Consider the following 15,537-nt stretch of genomic DNA (forward strand, 5'->3'; position numbering starts at 1 on the left):
AAGTAATAATATTGATTATTGATCTGTGTGTAAATGTTTGACAAAGCTAATCCATCCCTTTATCGATAAACTTACTTGTCGTGACTGCCAATTCCTGGGGAGCTTCTACTGAACCAACGATGCGTAGACTGATAACATAGTTTGTGCCTGAAGCCAAGTTCTCAAAGGTATAGGTAGTGGCGGATTGCGGGAGCTCAGCTGTAGGTGACGTTCCTCCACCTGTACTAATCATCAGACGGTACCCAGTGGCAGAGGGAAGGGTAGATACTGCCCACGTGATGGAGATACTGTTGATTGTCCGATTTGAAAGAATTGGAACACCCTCTGGCGCTCGACCTAGCACGTAAAAATGCAACGATCAACAGGTTGGTAAATTGTAATCTGTACTTCCAATAAGCTTTGATTGTCATCTTAAGCAGTAAAAGGATTGTCACTTTAGGGGGCTGGGTCTTATTTAATCATCAAACTTACTCTTTTAAGTTGTAACAAAATGAGTATATGTCCAATATCTGTATAAAACCTAAAATAAATGAACTTCCATTCAAATCCTGCGGCCCGTTTTATGAAGATTTACCACAATTGTAAATATCAGAAAAAATTTGATCTTGATTGGATGCTTAGCCCTGTTACCATGGTAGTTTCCATAATGGTAGAGTTACAACAGTAGTTAGTTTTTATAGAACACGCCCCTGATCTACAATGCCCAGGACTGCCAACCTCAACTAGGAAAAATCCGATGTTATTTTCAAGCCTTAAATCCTATTTTCCCTCAAAACTAAAAAAACATACAAGAAATCATTCTTACAAGTTTCAAAAATCCTATTTCTAAGGGAAAAATCCTATCTGGGGCCTATCTTACAAAAAGTTGCAGTTGATCCGATCAATTACAATCATGGAGAGCCAGCAAACCAACATATAAAATGCGTGTTTGCTCAAAAAAATTTCTACATGTGAATGTATATCCATAAATTAATTGATTTCTTGACAGTTCGGTGTGGTCTCCTTTGTTTACAAAGGACATTTACAAATTTCCTATATAAAAATTACGACACTAATGGATTTCCACAGAGTTATGATTGATCGGATTAATCGTAACTCTTTTTAAGACGTGGCCCTGGGCCCTGTCTTCCAAAGGAAAACACACTGAACTGTCAAGAAATCAATAAACTTGTGGATATACATCCATATCTAGAACAAATTTGGAGCAAACATGCATTGTATATCTTGACTTTGCTGGCTTTCCATAGTTGCGATTGATTGGATCAATCGCAACTCTTTGTAAGACAGGCCCCTGGTATCACTTTCCCCCTTAAATCCTACTAAGCAGGATAATCTCCTCCTCCAGCTCTGAATATCTCTAAAAAAGACAGAGGTTACCTGTTGTTCCTGATGTCTCATCAGCCTCGCTGCTGATTGTCCCACGGACTGAAACAACCGACACAGCATAGGATGTCTCCGGCTCCAGGTCTGGTAGAGTCACAGAGGGTTCGTCACTGGCAGGCACTGACACAGAGATTGGATCATCCGTTCCAACCTGGGAGTATGTCAGACGGAAGGAGTCATAGAACCCAACGGATGGTGGGGTCCAGGATATGTCCAGCTCGAAGGCAGTCGTTCTGGAAATGGCTACATCTGTCGGGGGATTTGGTACTAAGGGTAGGAAAAAAAAATATCTGTTCTAATTTCGTCATCTGTCAAAATATTGAACCTGGGTCATCTAAACCTATTAAATTAAGTTATGAGATGCCATGGATTACTTAACAAGTCTCGGATTTTGAATCAAGAGGTCAATGCTTCAGATTCCTCTACTTATATTGTATCAAGATACATTTGCAATTTTTCTTACAGGTGCAAGAATTCTCCTGTATGCTGTGACCACTGCAAAAGGTAGCCAAGCTGAGCCATGTTACTATAAAATATCTTGAGCACTTTAAAAAAAAAGGAGTCGTGTTTATACAGAATTAAATATATTAAACACAAGTCCTATCCCCCCTTATTTTTTTTTTAAATAAAGCAACTCATTTTGCAATGGGCCACTGGGTGGAGTGTGGCAAGTACAAATAAATGCTTGGCACAATTGAATACTGTTGGGTAGGTGGACCAGAGGACCTGGATGATAAGCTGAAAGCACCTGTAAACTATTGGGTAGGTAGACCCAAGGGCCCAAGTTTTATAGTCTTAACTCTTCATGCGTTCACCTGTAAACCCCCTGTGTGTTGCATTATTTTAGCAGTGATCCCCTCTATGCAGTATAATACACTCTGTTATTTAGAGTGCCATAACTTTTTATCTGATCATTTTGAAAGAAAATGTTGTGTAGCAAACTTGTAGAGCGTTTCCTTGGCTTTCTTATCGTATATCAATTTATTGGATAAATTATGGAAAATCGTATAGTAAATTACCGGTACATTTTCTAAATGCTTTCTCCTAATACTTCGAACAAAATTTGGCTCCCCTTTTACTTTGGTTCTTGTGTTAGTGGCATGATTTTTATTTATCCACTTGGACTCTTCATTACATAAGCTTTGTATTGATACCAAAATCATGATAATCTGATAAAAATAGTCCATATATAGTGGAAAATAAATGAGTAAATTTTTGCCCGGTCAAGGTACTGTACTCCATTGAAAGGGTCTCATTCACATTCGTTCCAGAGTCACAGACTCCTAACAATAAACCTGGCCATGGTATTGTGTGTGAGGAGGGTTTTGATTTTCTCCTCTCCTTTTTCAATGAACTTCCTGGCTGTGATCAGGATGTATTGATTTTTGGGGAAAACTCAATGACACTCTGATAATCTGTTGAACGCTAAACTAATGTCGCACGCGCGATCGATCGGTACACATGTACGGTATACAAAAACGGCAGGCTATACATTGTAGCTAGGCACACTCCGGGGGCATGCAATTGTTTGAAAAACAATGGGACAGGGGACGTCTATGAGAAATGTGTGGTTGTGCAAAAATGTGAACGAAACATGCCTACGGATGTGCAATAATGCGAACGTAACGCATAAAGAGTTAAAGGACCAGCTGAATACACTCACCTGTATACTGTTGGGTAGGTGGACCAGAGGGTCCAGGTGTTTGCACTGTCATCAGAGTGTACAGTTGACCTGGTGTGAGTTCTTCGAAGATGGCTGAGTTCTCACCCAAGATTCTCATATCGCCTTCATCCGGGTCAATGGTTGGGCTATAGCTGGCGCCACCAACTCTATTCCATGTGATGCGAATAGAAGTCTCATTTACCTCCTTGATATTCACACCACCCGGTTCACCAGCGTCTAAAAAGAAAGTATGACAGAATGGAGATATTTCTGATTTTTCATCATTTTCTGGAGTTGACCTTCACCCCACAAATTGGCAACAAATAATTGTTTTTAATGACTTTCGTGCATGTTGCTTAAAATATTACAAAATAAATGAGGGCCAAACAAAGTTGTCAGCAGTACAGGTGTACATCACCAGAGGTGTTTAATGCCAAGATTGAAGAAAGCCACCTAAGTTTCCACTAAACTCATCTGCGCCGTCTCCTTACCTGGTGCATTATACCGAACAGCTTGCATTGTATCACATCCAGATCCAGATATATTATGAGTCAATATGAATGAAAATAGCAAATTTTCCTTTAAGTAATGCCATATCACATCTTTAAACCTTTCTTTGTTGGGGGGGGTAGACATGACTCTGCCTTAGTCAAATATCTCGAACATCAGTTTTACTTGTTCAAAATTTGACGAAATATAAGAAGCAAATGCTTACCATAGTCTGGTCTAAATTATTGCTTCAACTTAGAAGATTGCCTGACATGTACAAGAACTGATACTGACTCTTCAATGTTTCAATCTCATCAGCACACTTCACATTAGTCAAAGAGATATTGACACTATTAATCTTTGGATATGACTTTATGAAAGAACAACGTATGCAGACTCTTCTGTGTTTTGATCTCCTCAGCGTCTTTCAATTTATTCAGAGAGGTATTGACACTTTATTAATATTTGGATGTGACTTATGGAAAAACAACTTATGTAGACTCTTCTGTGCTTCAATCTCATAATACCTTAGCACCAAACACTTGGTCAATGAGGTACATATTTATTGACATTTTTATCATTTTGGATTTAACTTTATATGGAAGAACTTATGCAATCTTTAGTGCGTTTCAAACTCGTAAGCGTTTTTTTGCTTGGTGATGCTTTAAAACTAAACTGAATGTCAGGGGCCCGTAATACAAAGAATAGCGATTGATCGTACGCTTGAGTTTTCATAATTGGTTGCACATTGTAGTCAATGGAATCAATCATAAAAAAAGGTTCTGCGTTCATTGCTAAGCTTTGTATTATGGGCTCCAGATTGGATAATAGAATGGTTATACATGTACAATGTGCAATACCTGTTTGAACAGTAATTTCAGCAGGAAAGCTCTCCTGTTCTGTTCTTCCCTGGCCAGAGACGGCCACCAAGGTGACATCGTATGAACTGTCCGGTTCTAGTCGGGTCAGGGTAAGAGACGTCCTTGTCTTATCCAGAGAGAGGGGGGACTCCAAGGCCCCATCGGCGGGGTCATAGGTCATGCGGAATCCATCATAATCGCTATCGGCAGTAGAGGGGGCTGTCCATTCTATGGTGATTGAATTGTCATTGACCTCCGTGGCTGAATCAATAATCATCGGGCGAACAGGTCCTTGATGAAATAAGACAAAAAAGATGCAGCAATACAATTACCGGTATGTTGTCATAATAAAAGCAATTATGAATGCTTTATTCTACAGTGATTGAATAAACATTGACCTCTGTGGCTGAATAAATAATCATCGGGTGAACAGGTCCTTGATGAAATACAACAAAAAAGATGCAGCGATATAATTACCGATTTGTTGTCATTATAAAGCAATTATCAATGCTTTATTTAATGCTTTATGTGGAATTCTCCTATACAGAGTTTGGAAACCCAGATGTCAGCAACCACCTTTGGGGGGCAACCTGAAAACGTACCTGTATAGCAGTGCTTTTCAACACACAACCATTTAAGTATTCACTGTTAATGTTAGAACCTGTAATGTATTATTCTCTCTCTAACTTGCTCAGTGCCCTGTTGCATAAAACTTACTATTATAGCAAATGTGCCTTCTATTGATATCTTACATGGAATCCTTGTTTTTGATTGGCTGTTGAGCATTGTTGCCATGGTAGTTCCTGTTGGATGGCATAGGCACAATAATAGTAACTTTTATGCAACTGGACCCGGGAGCACCTTGACCATCTAATCAAGATGAAAATGTAATATTTCTACAGCACACTTTTCATCTAATCAAGATGAAAAGTGTGCTGTAGAAATATTACATTTTATTGTTATCATACTAACTTGTTCTGGCCACAATTCTGTCGACTTCTGTGTTGGAGACTCCTCGACGTGTATCTAGCGTTATCTCGTACAAAGCACCAGACCTGAGGTTGGTGATAGAAAACTCTTCCTGAGATGCAGTCAGAGAGTCGTAAATGAATGCGCCAGATGGAAGGGCGCGGTATCCATAGCGATACCCGTCCACGACACCATCAATGGGAGTGAAGCTGATGAGTAGGGCATCGGGCACGACAGAAAAGACCGTCATGATAATTGGTTCTGTTTGTGAGATGAAGGAAGGAAGGAGGGAGAGAGGGAGGGAGGGAGGGAGGAAGGAAGGAGATTAATAGTCACAATGAGTTACAAAATCGATCTCTTCATTTGATTTTCACCAATCACAACTTCTTTCCTACTTCTGGTATCTTTTGTCATGCTACATAAGTACATGTAACTATCGTTTGATAGCATTTTCCAATCAAACATACTGCACTTCTCACGTGATGAAATGTGTTTTTGTTTAAACTTATTATTGTACATTGTGGATCAATTTCTTCCTATTAAAAGGAAATTATGCCATGGCTTGGATTCTAACCCATGATCCTCTGTTTCAAAGTCAAGAGTCTGATCCACTGGGATGCGACGCTATTATCATGCCTACCTGTAGTGACATTTACTGAAACAGGAACACTCTTCTGAGATGAATCCCCGCTACCGCTCACACTCCTAATCTCGACGACATACTCTGTGTTTTGCTCTAACCCTTCTACATCAACCGTCAGCTGATCTCTCGGAACGCTCACAATGGAAGACTCCGGGGCAGGAATGGTGGTGACCTCGTAAAACTCCAAGTCATTCTCTGCTGCCATCCAGGACACTGTGATGATCTCTCCACCGAGTGGTGCAGCCGAGGGGTTCATTGGAGGTGTTGGGACTTGCAATGGAATAAAACAAATGATGTATTTAATTCAAATTTTCTTTACCGTTTGAGGAACATATCTTTCATGAGGTCAAAATTATTCTCCTTCTGCTCTTTATCAATAATTGGAGAAGTTCGCACTTTCCCACTTAAAATTGATAATAATTTGGTTATGCTCAATTGAGTTTCCTTTTCCTAGAGATACGAAGCTTTCATAAATACAATATTAATCTTGACTCTGCTTCTTTGAATTGGCAACAGTTGGTTAAAATAGCCATACACAGCCTAAAACACAAAGGCGTAAGCCAGGCTTTCGGTAGTAAATTGGATAACTCTAGCATCTCTCACCAGTTCTCTGGGTTGCGCGGATAATGACATCAAAAGCACTATCATCTGTGCTTCTGACGATGAGATCATAATTTCTCCCAGGAACTAGGCCTGTGTACGTGTACGAGAAGGTGGTGGCAGTCGCCGACGTCTCCTCGGGCCGACCTTGAAATTCCTCTCTCACCTGTTGACCGACCTCACTCAACTGTGTAAAATAGTCTACTCCGTCTTGTCTGCCCCAAGTGACCGTTATGGTGGTGGTGTTGTAGTCAGTCACGATCAGGGTTCCGTCCGGGAATGGATCTGATAAAAGGAGAAAAAATGTATTAGCCCCTTGACTACCGAATTCTAATTTTCCCATAGGTTTCGTACAGAGATGACTCGGTTCCATTAGGCATTGTGTTAACCTGTTGACTACTGAATTCTATCCTTTTTCATGGGCTTTGCACAGGAACTACCTGGTTCCATTAGGCAATGGCTGAAGACCATTGAAACATAAAAAATCAATGGTCTTTCAGAGGTCTTGCTCTATGTGGAATGGAGGTTTTAATACTTCTTGCACAATTCCTGATTGACCTTTCAAGCCTTTTGAACCAGTTCAAACAGTCTTCCAAGAAGGCCCCCATACCACTAAACCCTTGAAAGACCAATGAAAGAACAAATATTGGCAAGGTCTTTCAGCGGTCTTTAAGATCAGTGAAATTTGCTGTCTCTGGAATGGCTCTGAAAGACCACTGAAAGCTACAAAACAATGATCTTAAAGAGGTCTTCCTCTCTGTGGAATGGAGGTTTTGAAAGTCTTACACAATTCCTGATTGACCTTTCAATGGTCTACATGGTCTCCAAAGCCTTTTGAACCAGTTCAAACAGTCTTTCAAGAAGGTCCCCATTTCACAGAATGGACACCCTTGAAAGGCCACTGAAAGAACAAAAATTGGCAAGGTTTTTCAGCAGTCTTAAAAATCAGTGAAATTTGCTGTCTCTGTGTAATGGCTCTGTTTACCTGTTGACTACTGAATACTGTTTTTCCTATAGGCTTTGTACGGGAATCACCAAGTTCCAGTAGGCAATGGGTTAAGAGTGGATGAGATTTGATTTGTATGGGAAGAGAGTTCTAGAGACAGGGTACAGCAGCTAGAGATGCTATGCTTCCCATATGTTCTGGTTTCATAAATTTTTGAAAACCACTAAAGACCTACTATACGTCAGTCCAAATGCAGTTTGAGAAATTTATCTGGGTTTGAAAAAAAACACATCATATGCTTTGAAATGATATAACATGTCAACTCACACAAGTACTTGAATAATGCAGAAGAAACTAAGCAAGAGCTTCCAAAAATATGTTTGAAGTTTGGGGTTCACTGAAGCATGAGATGTGCACACTGTGATCTTACTGGAAACTTCCAACCAGTCTGTAAAATATTTGTGTCGAAGAAACACTTCCATCTTGTTTTTTTGTCAATGATACAACTTGTAATTTTGTTAGTACAAAGAGGAATGACTCTTCCTGATAAGCTATTTTTCTAATTTGTGCACAAGGTTAAATGTCACTTACCCGTCATGCCCATAGCATCAATCGGGTCACTCACAGATGTAAATCCCTCCCCCATCGAGATCGTCAGCACCTCTACAGTGTAGTTCATTTCCGGGATGAGACCCTCGAGAACCAGCTCTGTGGTAGAGCCATCAACGACCTCTGACCTCATGGTCTCGACCTGATCCACTTGCCGGATACGGACTTCAAACTCGCTGAAGATGGTATCCTCGGGCACGTCCCATCCAAAAAGCAAGGAGAAATAGCCTACTGGTCCAGGTTCCACCGATAGCCCCATGGGAGGTCTCGGCTCTAAACAATGACAAAAAAATTGTTTTAAAGTCAATAATTATGATTATGCAACAGATACCAACAGATACCTTCCAAAAATATTCACTAATGTGCTATTGGAGTCACCTGGTACATGTAATATCTGCATCCTGCTATATCAGGCAAGCTTGTATAATAACTTGCTTTGAATTTTGCCTATCCTAATGAAAACTTGGTCTATTGGTGAATTGGTCTATTGCGCAAAGGCAAAATAATGAAGACTTACTCGTTCTGAAGAGCAGGTCAGGACCAGGTCCTGATCCACCAGCAGCTCGAACATTGGCAACATACAAGTTACCCGGCATCAGCTCGTCACTCACAGATGAAGGAGCAGCTCCGGGTGGGACCTCTACTGGAGTCGTCATCTGACTGTCTTGTGCAGAGGATGTCACCTCAACACTGTAAGTGTTTATCCCAGCAGCCAACCCCCAGGTGAAGTGGGCTCGCGTCTCGTTGACAAATAAGAGGATAAGTGTCAGCGGCTGTTCTTGGACTATGTATAATGAAAAACAATTTTTTTAGAGGTGGTTAGTCACTCTGTAATGATTCTAGAGGTGTCACTTCAACATTGTACATGTTTACCCTAGCAGCCAAGCCCCAGGTTAAGGAGGCCCGAGTCTCATTAACGAATAGGATGAGTGTCATGGGTTGGGCTTGCACTAAATCTAATCATGGAAAACAAACAAATTTCAAAGGCAGGTAGCGCCTTGTCCATTCCTGAAATCCAAAATCATTGTTGTAATCATGATGTTAAGCACTGATTGGCATGAGATTTTCAGGAATTTTAAACTGAAGCTAATACGACAAGATAGCCAAGAAAGTGTTTACAAGACCAGCCAACCCCCAGGTGAATTGGGCTCGAGTCTTGTTGACAAATAGGAGTGTTGTTCTTGGACTAAATATGATGGAAAGCAATTTTTCTAGAGGTGGTTAGTAACTCTGTAAAGATTCTGGAGATGTCACTTCTACACTGTACGTGTTTACCCCAGCAGCCAAGCCCCAGATTAAGTGGGTTTGAGCCTTGTTGACACATAGGATAAGTGTCAGGGTTTCAGCTTGCACTAAATCAAAAAATGGAAAACAAACAAGTTTCAAAGGCAGGTAGCGCCTTGTCCATTACTGAAAATCAAAATCATCGTTTCCGCTAATGTTGTAATCATAACTACAATATTTGGCATTGATCGGCATGAGGGTTTCAGGATTTTTAAGCTGGTGCTCATATATCAAGATAGCCTTGCACTAAATCAAATGGAAAAACAATCAAACTTAATTCCAGAGATTTTAGATTGCTTGCATACCTGTCTGGAACGAGCCAGTGAATGGAGTGCTAGATGTTTCGTCGGCACCGGTGCCAGACCACGTTACCACGGTAACAGTGTAAGTTGTATTAGGGAACAGTCCAGAAAGAGTGAGATTGAGTGGTTCGTCTGCTTGCACTTCGGTTCGTCGTGGAAAATAGATGGTTGGGGGGTCGTAAACGACTTCATAGTAGGAGAGAACACCGTCAGCTGCACCCCATTCTAGAGAGAGGCTGGTGGATGTGCGGGTGGTCGTCGTCAATTGCGTGATGGAATTAGGACCTGGAAACAACCAGAAAAGTGGGGAGGAATGAGCCACCATGCAAAAATAAAAATGAATTCTTGAAAAATTATTAAATAAAATGAATCACAAAAATGCTAGTTAATTTTTATTATTTTGGCGGTTCCAAAATCTTACATTCATGAATCATGCACATTATAATCAGTATTTCCCAATCACAATAGGACCTTCCATTGCAGTTCTATCCTATGACAAGGGGCCTTTGACCCTAACTAGAATTAGGTGTCCCCAGCAGCATGGTAGATCTAGATATTAATGTTTATTTACATAATCATAATTATATAGGGTACTTTTTAAGTTATGAATTAACAAAATATAAAATTTTTACACTAAAAAGATTCATCAATTTTAAGAATAACAGACACAATAACATAAACCATAAACGCCATTAAATTATCAAATCTGAAAAAAAAAACATAGTTAAGATCACCAATGCACATGTGGGGCAGTGTAGTATTATTACTGCTTGAAAAAGACCGAACATCTTGCTAGAATGCCACGCTAGCTTTGTCAGTTTCTCAGCAATAACACATTGGCAGAAACAATTTGGTACATATTTTCTTACTCACATATGTATAAACACTTTGGTTGCCATTTTACAATATTCTATTACGAAGCCATTTTGAAATTATTACAACCTGTGATGGGTATTTTATAAAGTTGTACACTAAGTCACAGACAACTTTTACATGACTCGAGCATGTTTTGGGTGCTGGGTCAGCTACAAAGGCATACATCATATAGCAGAAGACAAGAAACGCTCACCAGTCATGCACAAAGCTATTCATAACTTACCAACAGCTTTATGAAACTGAAGTTTATGTTTCATTCATTCATACTTACGGGTTCTCTGCGTGATTTCATCGTTGAGGTCATTTTCTCCATTCTGTATTCTAACCGTGTACAATTCACCGGGCAGCAGGGACTCCAGCGTGTATTCCGCATACTGGGTCCCCGGCTCAGTTCTTGTAAAACTAGTGTTGAAGGTAGTCTCATCCGCCTGCCTGAAGCTGATGAAGAATGCCAGTGAATCTAAGCCTGTCGTGAGCCATATGAGGTCGATTGTGGTGGTTGTTATCTCGCGGACGTCGAGGTCGCCAAGCGGGAGTGAAGCTGGGAGGAAACATTTGAAGGAATTTGTCAGTTTGTTTTAGGGGGTGAATTAGTATACAAATAAGTAATGTTCATGACAGCAATGGACAGAAATCATGAGGTAAAAAAGGCGTAGCCGAGCTGAAGGAATCATTCACTTCATCTTTCACCGAATGAAGTATCATGTCCATTGCACGAATGAAGGAACATTCACTATTTGGTATATACGACACTTAAAACTAGATTATTTTTCATAGGACAACCACCGATGTCGATGTAAAATATCATCATGCAGTGCGCGCTCAGTCTGTTGATTGTCGCGTACAATGCACGAGTGCAATGGACAAAATCGTATGCATCCAAAATTGCACAATAAATGAATCCTAAATTGCACGGTTGATGACGTCATTATAAAATGGTCCGAATGATCGATATCAAAGAACCTATAAAATGCCAAGGATCTATCTAGGTGCCATATAATGATAAGTGACTATAATAGAAATTATGATAGTCATGAAATTTGTACTGATGAAAAATTAACAACATCAACAATGATCATAATGATAATAACAATAATAATAATAATAATAACAATATTAATAATGATAACAATGTTGAAAAAATAATGGTAACTGTAAAGTACCAAGTTCAATTGATAAAAACTTAGGGGGTAGAGCTATGGAAAAGCAAAAAAAAGAAAAGAAATGTTTGTCCCAATTCTGTATTTAAATCAACAGATCAACCATCAAAACAACTACTTTTACAAGAAAAGAATTTACATTTTCCTCAAGACTGCCAGGCAGTCAATAGCAATTTCCATAACCACACACTGGGCCAATCAGAGGACTACAATAACACATACATGAATACTGTGAGGTTTATAATTCCAACTATTACCTGTCGTGAATTCAACTAGCTGTACTTGGTTACTTCTTTGCATGGGAAAGTCACCAGCACTGTCGAGGAGAGATCTAATCTCATAAATGTAAGGTGTATTTGGATTAAGTCCCGTAGCTTCAAAGGTCAGTGGAGCGGCGGCGGGAATGGATGCAAGCAATACCTGGTTGCAACAAGAGGGGTTACCCAGGATTCTTGAAGTACCGTCATCCTGGAAGATTAAAAACAAACATTACTCGATAACGCAATGAGACAATGCAAAGAAAAACTGTAATGGGAACATTACCCAATAGGACAATACACATATGTATTATATATTTTCATATTTGCATCCACGGATTTATGCGTACTGTGTGCGTAAGTTTACACATTTAGTTTTATTCTCTCAGTCCAATTCAATTTTTACATTTGCTATTATCTACTTGATATTGTTTAATCTTTTGTGCTATATATTCGAGCAGAATTTGTTAGTATGTATTTATTGAATATTCACCTTTTTGTTTTTGCTCAATACCCTAAGGTTACTATACATGCAAATTTATATTGTATGCTGTAACATATATTGCTGTACACTATGCATATACTTTCATAAAGACATATCACCTTTGTTTGTTTGTACTAGGCCTATATGCATATCTCTGTGTATGTATATTTTTACTTTGTATTTTTACAAAGGGCCCCAATCAAAACCAGTGTTTTTGCTGATTGGGCTACCCTTTTTAAATATGTGTAATAAATATTAAAAATGAATAAATAAATGAATAAATAAATAATGAATAACTAATAGACATAATTGATTTGGGAAACTTATACAAAGAGATGGTGTAATGTCTAATACCTTGGGAAATAACACAATGTGAAAATGGGATGACAAAATTTATTGGGAAAATGACACAAAGTAACATCTAAAACTAGTCAATATCACAATGAGACAATGCAAAGTCGACATACAATTGGAAAATGAAACGAGATATAGGAGAAATACACTGAGAAATTGACACAAGATGACACAATGATATTATGAAACAATGAGGCATTGATAAAAATGAATATAAACTACAATACCTCGCCGTAAATCTCATAGAAGTTGACGGCATCAGCAGGTTCCCCAGGGCTGAAGCTGAATTCAACGCCGAATCGACCGGGTTCGACGTCTGTCACATTGCCGGGATTTGGCGGATCTATGTCATAGAAATGAGCAGTGTAGCATTTCATGAAGCAAATAGTCAATTATTACTATTGACAACTGTTATATGCTACTGAAATACTTGCATCTGATTGGCTGATAGCAAATTTGGCAAGTGAAAATCACTGACAAGATGCTTCTTGAAACAATACACAGGCCTGGGGTGTTTACATTTACCATAAGAGATTACAGTGTTCCAATGAAAACAAAAAAATGCATTCAAACAACATTAAAGTAAGACAAGAAATGTGATCTAAATGTACATGAGCAGATGGTCTTATCTGTATGTAACATATTTATGCAGAAAAGTATTTTCTAAGACCATATAATAATTGGTCTGTTCTCTAGTCTAGTTAAACCTACATGTAGGTTTTAATTTGTATGCTAAAATCAAAGGAAACAAAAAACCCAGGGAATTTGAAAAAAAAAGAAATCTTTTAACCACTTCACTAGTAAACCACATCAATAGAAAATAAGATAAAGACTTGGCTTACTTGTCCTGACAGACTGACGATAATTCTGTGTCATCCTATTAACCTGGATCTCATACACAGTACTCGGTGACAAGCCAGTAAGCTGAATGTTCAGCAGCTCGTCGGGTTGGATAATCGTGTTTGGACCATCCACCCCCTCAACCTCGACGTCGTATGCACCGGTCGGGCCGACAATGGGGGAGAACCAGAGATTGATGGTTGTGGCTGTCGTTTCCGCAGCTAGGATGGTGTTTGGAGGAAGGGCAACTGTTCAGGATGTAGAAGAGTGAAAGCAACTTTAGAATGCATAACTTTATAATTCCGGCCATAGCGTAACTTCCTTCAGCAAGAAATTTATCCACATTGTGCTGCACTCAACCCAGGTGAGGTGAATGGGTACCCGGAAGGAAGAAATTCCTTTAATGCTTGAGTGCCTAGATAGTCCAGCCAAAGCCAGGGTAATAATACTAGCAGGCCCCGCTTGGAGAACAGTTTTAAGTTTATTTAAGTTAGGGGGTCAGTGTGAACTAAATTCTTTCGTACTTTGGTAAAAGGAAGCAAGTTGTTGTGTGTTCATCATATACTGTACATAGACATCAATGCAATTTAACAGCATATTTTCTTCAATATCTTCCACTGAACGATCATTTCTTCCCCAAATTTTTGCCTGAACGTGCAACATACAAAGGGTGTTTCAGAAACAACAGTAACTCAAATTTGACTGAGGTGTCATTTGCTTCCTTTTGCCAAAGTTGGGCAGAATGTAAATCTTGGCTCCCTCTTACAAAGAGTTAAAATTAATCTGATCAATCTCAAATATATGGAAATCCATCGATGTCAGAATTTTTCTTTAGGAAATTTACTCCATGTTCTTTGAAACAAAGAAAAGCATACTGAATTGTCAACAAAACAGTGAATGCATGAATAGATATATCATTTCTAGAAAATATTTGGAGGCGGGCACTCTACCATCGAGCTGTCATGCCTGGTCGACGGAAACAAGCCAGCTTTGGCTGCACTAACAGACAGTAGTGGGTAATAAGGACATGAATGACTAGAAAAAAATGAAACGTTTGTGACGGACCTGTTGCTCCACTTGCAGGAACAGAGACGCTTTCTTCATCCCCGCTGACCGTCACCATACTGAAGTCGTACATAGTATCAGGCTGCAGATTCATCAGTGTGTAACTCCTAAGCACCGAGTTAACTGTCACGTTAACTCTCTCGCCATTCAGCATGTAGAAGATTACAAAATTGTCCAATTGAGTGTCCTCCAGACCCCAACTGAAGGTTATTGTCAACGGAGTCTCCTCAACCACTTCCAGGTTATTTGGCGGCAGGGGAACTGCAAAATAGTCACATGAAAGTCACAATCATGTCAACACATTTCTTGAATGACTTTTTTTTTAAATGTTGATTAAGCTATTGTCATGTAATAATGGATCATTTAGATTTAGAAGGCTGCAGCACAAGCACGAAAAGTGCTACTTAATATCATTATCATTCTTTTCATCACACATCGATGAAATGAATTTCTAGGGATGAATCGTAACCTGTCAGATAGTGTGTAGTCTTTGTGAAGTAGATAATTTTTTTTTTAAATATCTGACAGGTTGTAAGTCAAGGAGCGGTAATCACATATCTACATAAATAATTAAAACCCTGCCATACTGTTTGGTGTTTTTAAAACTGAAAATATGAATTTCATTTCAAAGAAATGTTTGATATTTTCACTGCAGGGAGAAAACATGCAAACTGACACTGCTTGGGATGTACTATACAGTGTCATTTCTTTGGAACAATCTACCCCTACAGACTGGCAATGGGAAATGTGCTA

At 39.2% G+C, this 15,537-nt stretch overlaps 1 protein-coding gene across 2 annotated transcripts in view; it reads right to left on the reverse strand.

The window, feature by feature from the left end:
- Positions 1–15,537, reverse strand: part of LOC121406131 (tenascin-X-like) — a 115,470-nt gene that overhangs the window by 95,432 nt on the left and 4,501 nt on the right. For both annotated transcript variants that reach the window (XM_041597150.1, XM_041597151.1), the window contains exons 5-19: positions 14,785–15,045; positions 13,722–13,967; positions 13,107–13,222; positions 12,042–12,252; positions 10,896–11,165; positions 9,752–10,033; positions 8,680–8,946; positions 8,145–8,435; positions 6,611–6,892; positions 6,005–6,277; positions 5,368–5,625; positions 4,396–4,686; positions 3,047–3,283; positions 1,378–1,650; positions 76–336 (exon numbers count right to left, since the gene is read on the reverse strand). In XM_041597150.1, the coding sequence (XP_041453084.1) occupies positions 76–336; positions 1,378–1,650; positions 3,047–3,283; positions 4,396–4,686; positions 5,368–5,625; positions 6,005–6,277; positions 6,611–6,892; positions 8,145–8,435; positions 8,680–8,946; positions 9,752–10,033; positions 10,896–11,165; positions 12,042–12,252; positions 13,107–13,222; positions 13,722–13,967; positions 14,785–15,045 (3,819 nt within the window). The remainder of the gene's footprint in view (positions 1–75; positions 337–1,377; positions 1,651–3,046; positions 3,284–4,395; positions 4,687–5,367; positions 5,626–6,004; positions 6,278–6,610; positions 6,893–8,144; positions 8,436–8,679; positions 8,947–9,751; positions 10,034–10,895; positions 11,166–12,041; positions 12,253–13,106; positions 13,223–13,721; positions 13,968–14,784; positions 15,046–15,537) is intronic.

The sequence above is a fragment of the Lytechinus variegatus genome, chromosome 19 (genome assembly GCF_018143015.1).
Source record: "Lytechinus variegatus isolate NC3 chromosome 19, Lvar_3.0, whole genome shotgun sequence".
NCBI classification, from domain to species: Eukaryota; Metazoa; Echinodermata; class Echinoidea; order Temnopleuroida; family Toxopneustidae; genus Lytechinus; species Lytechinus variegatus.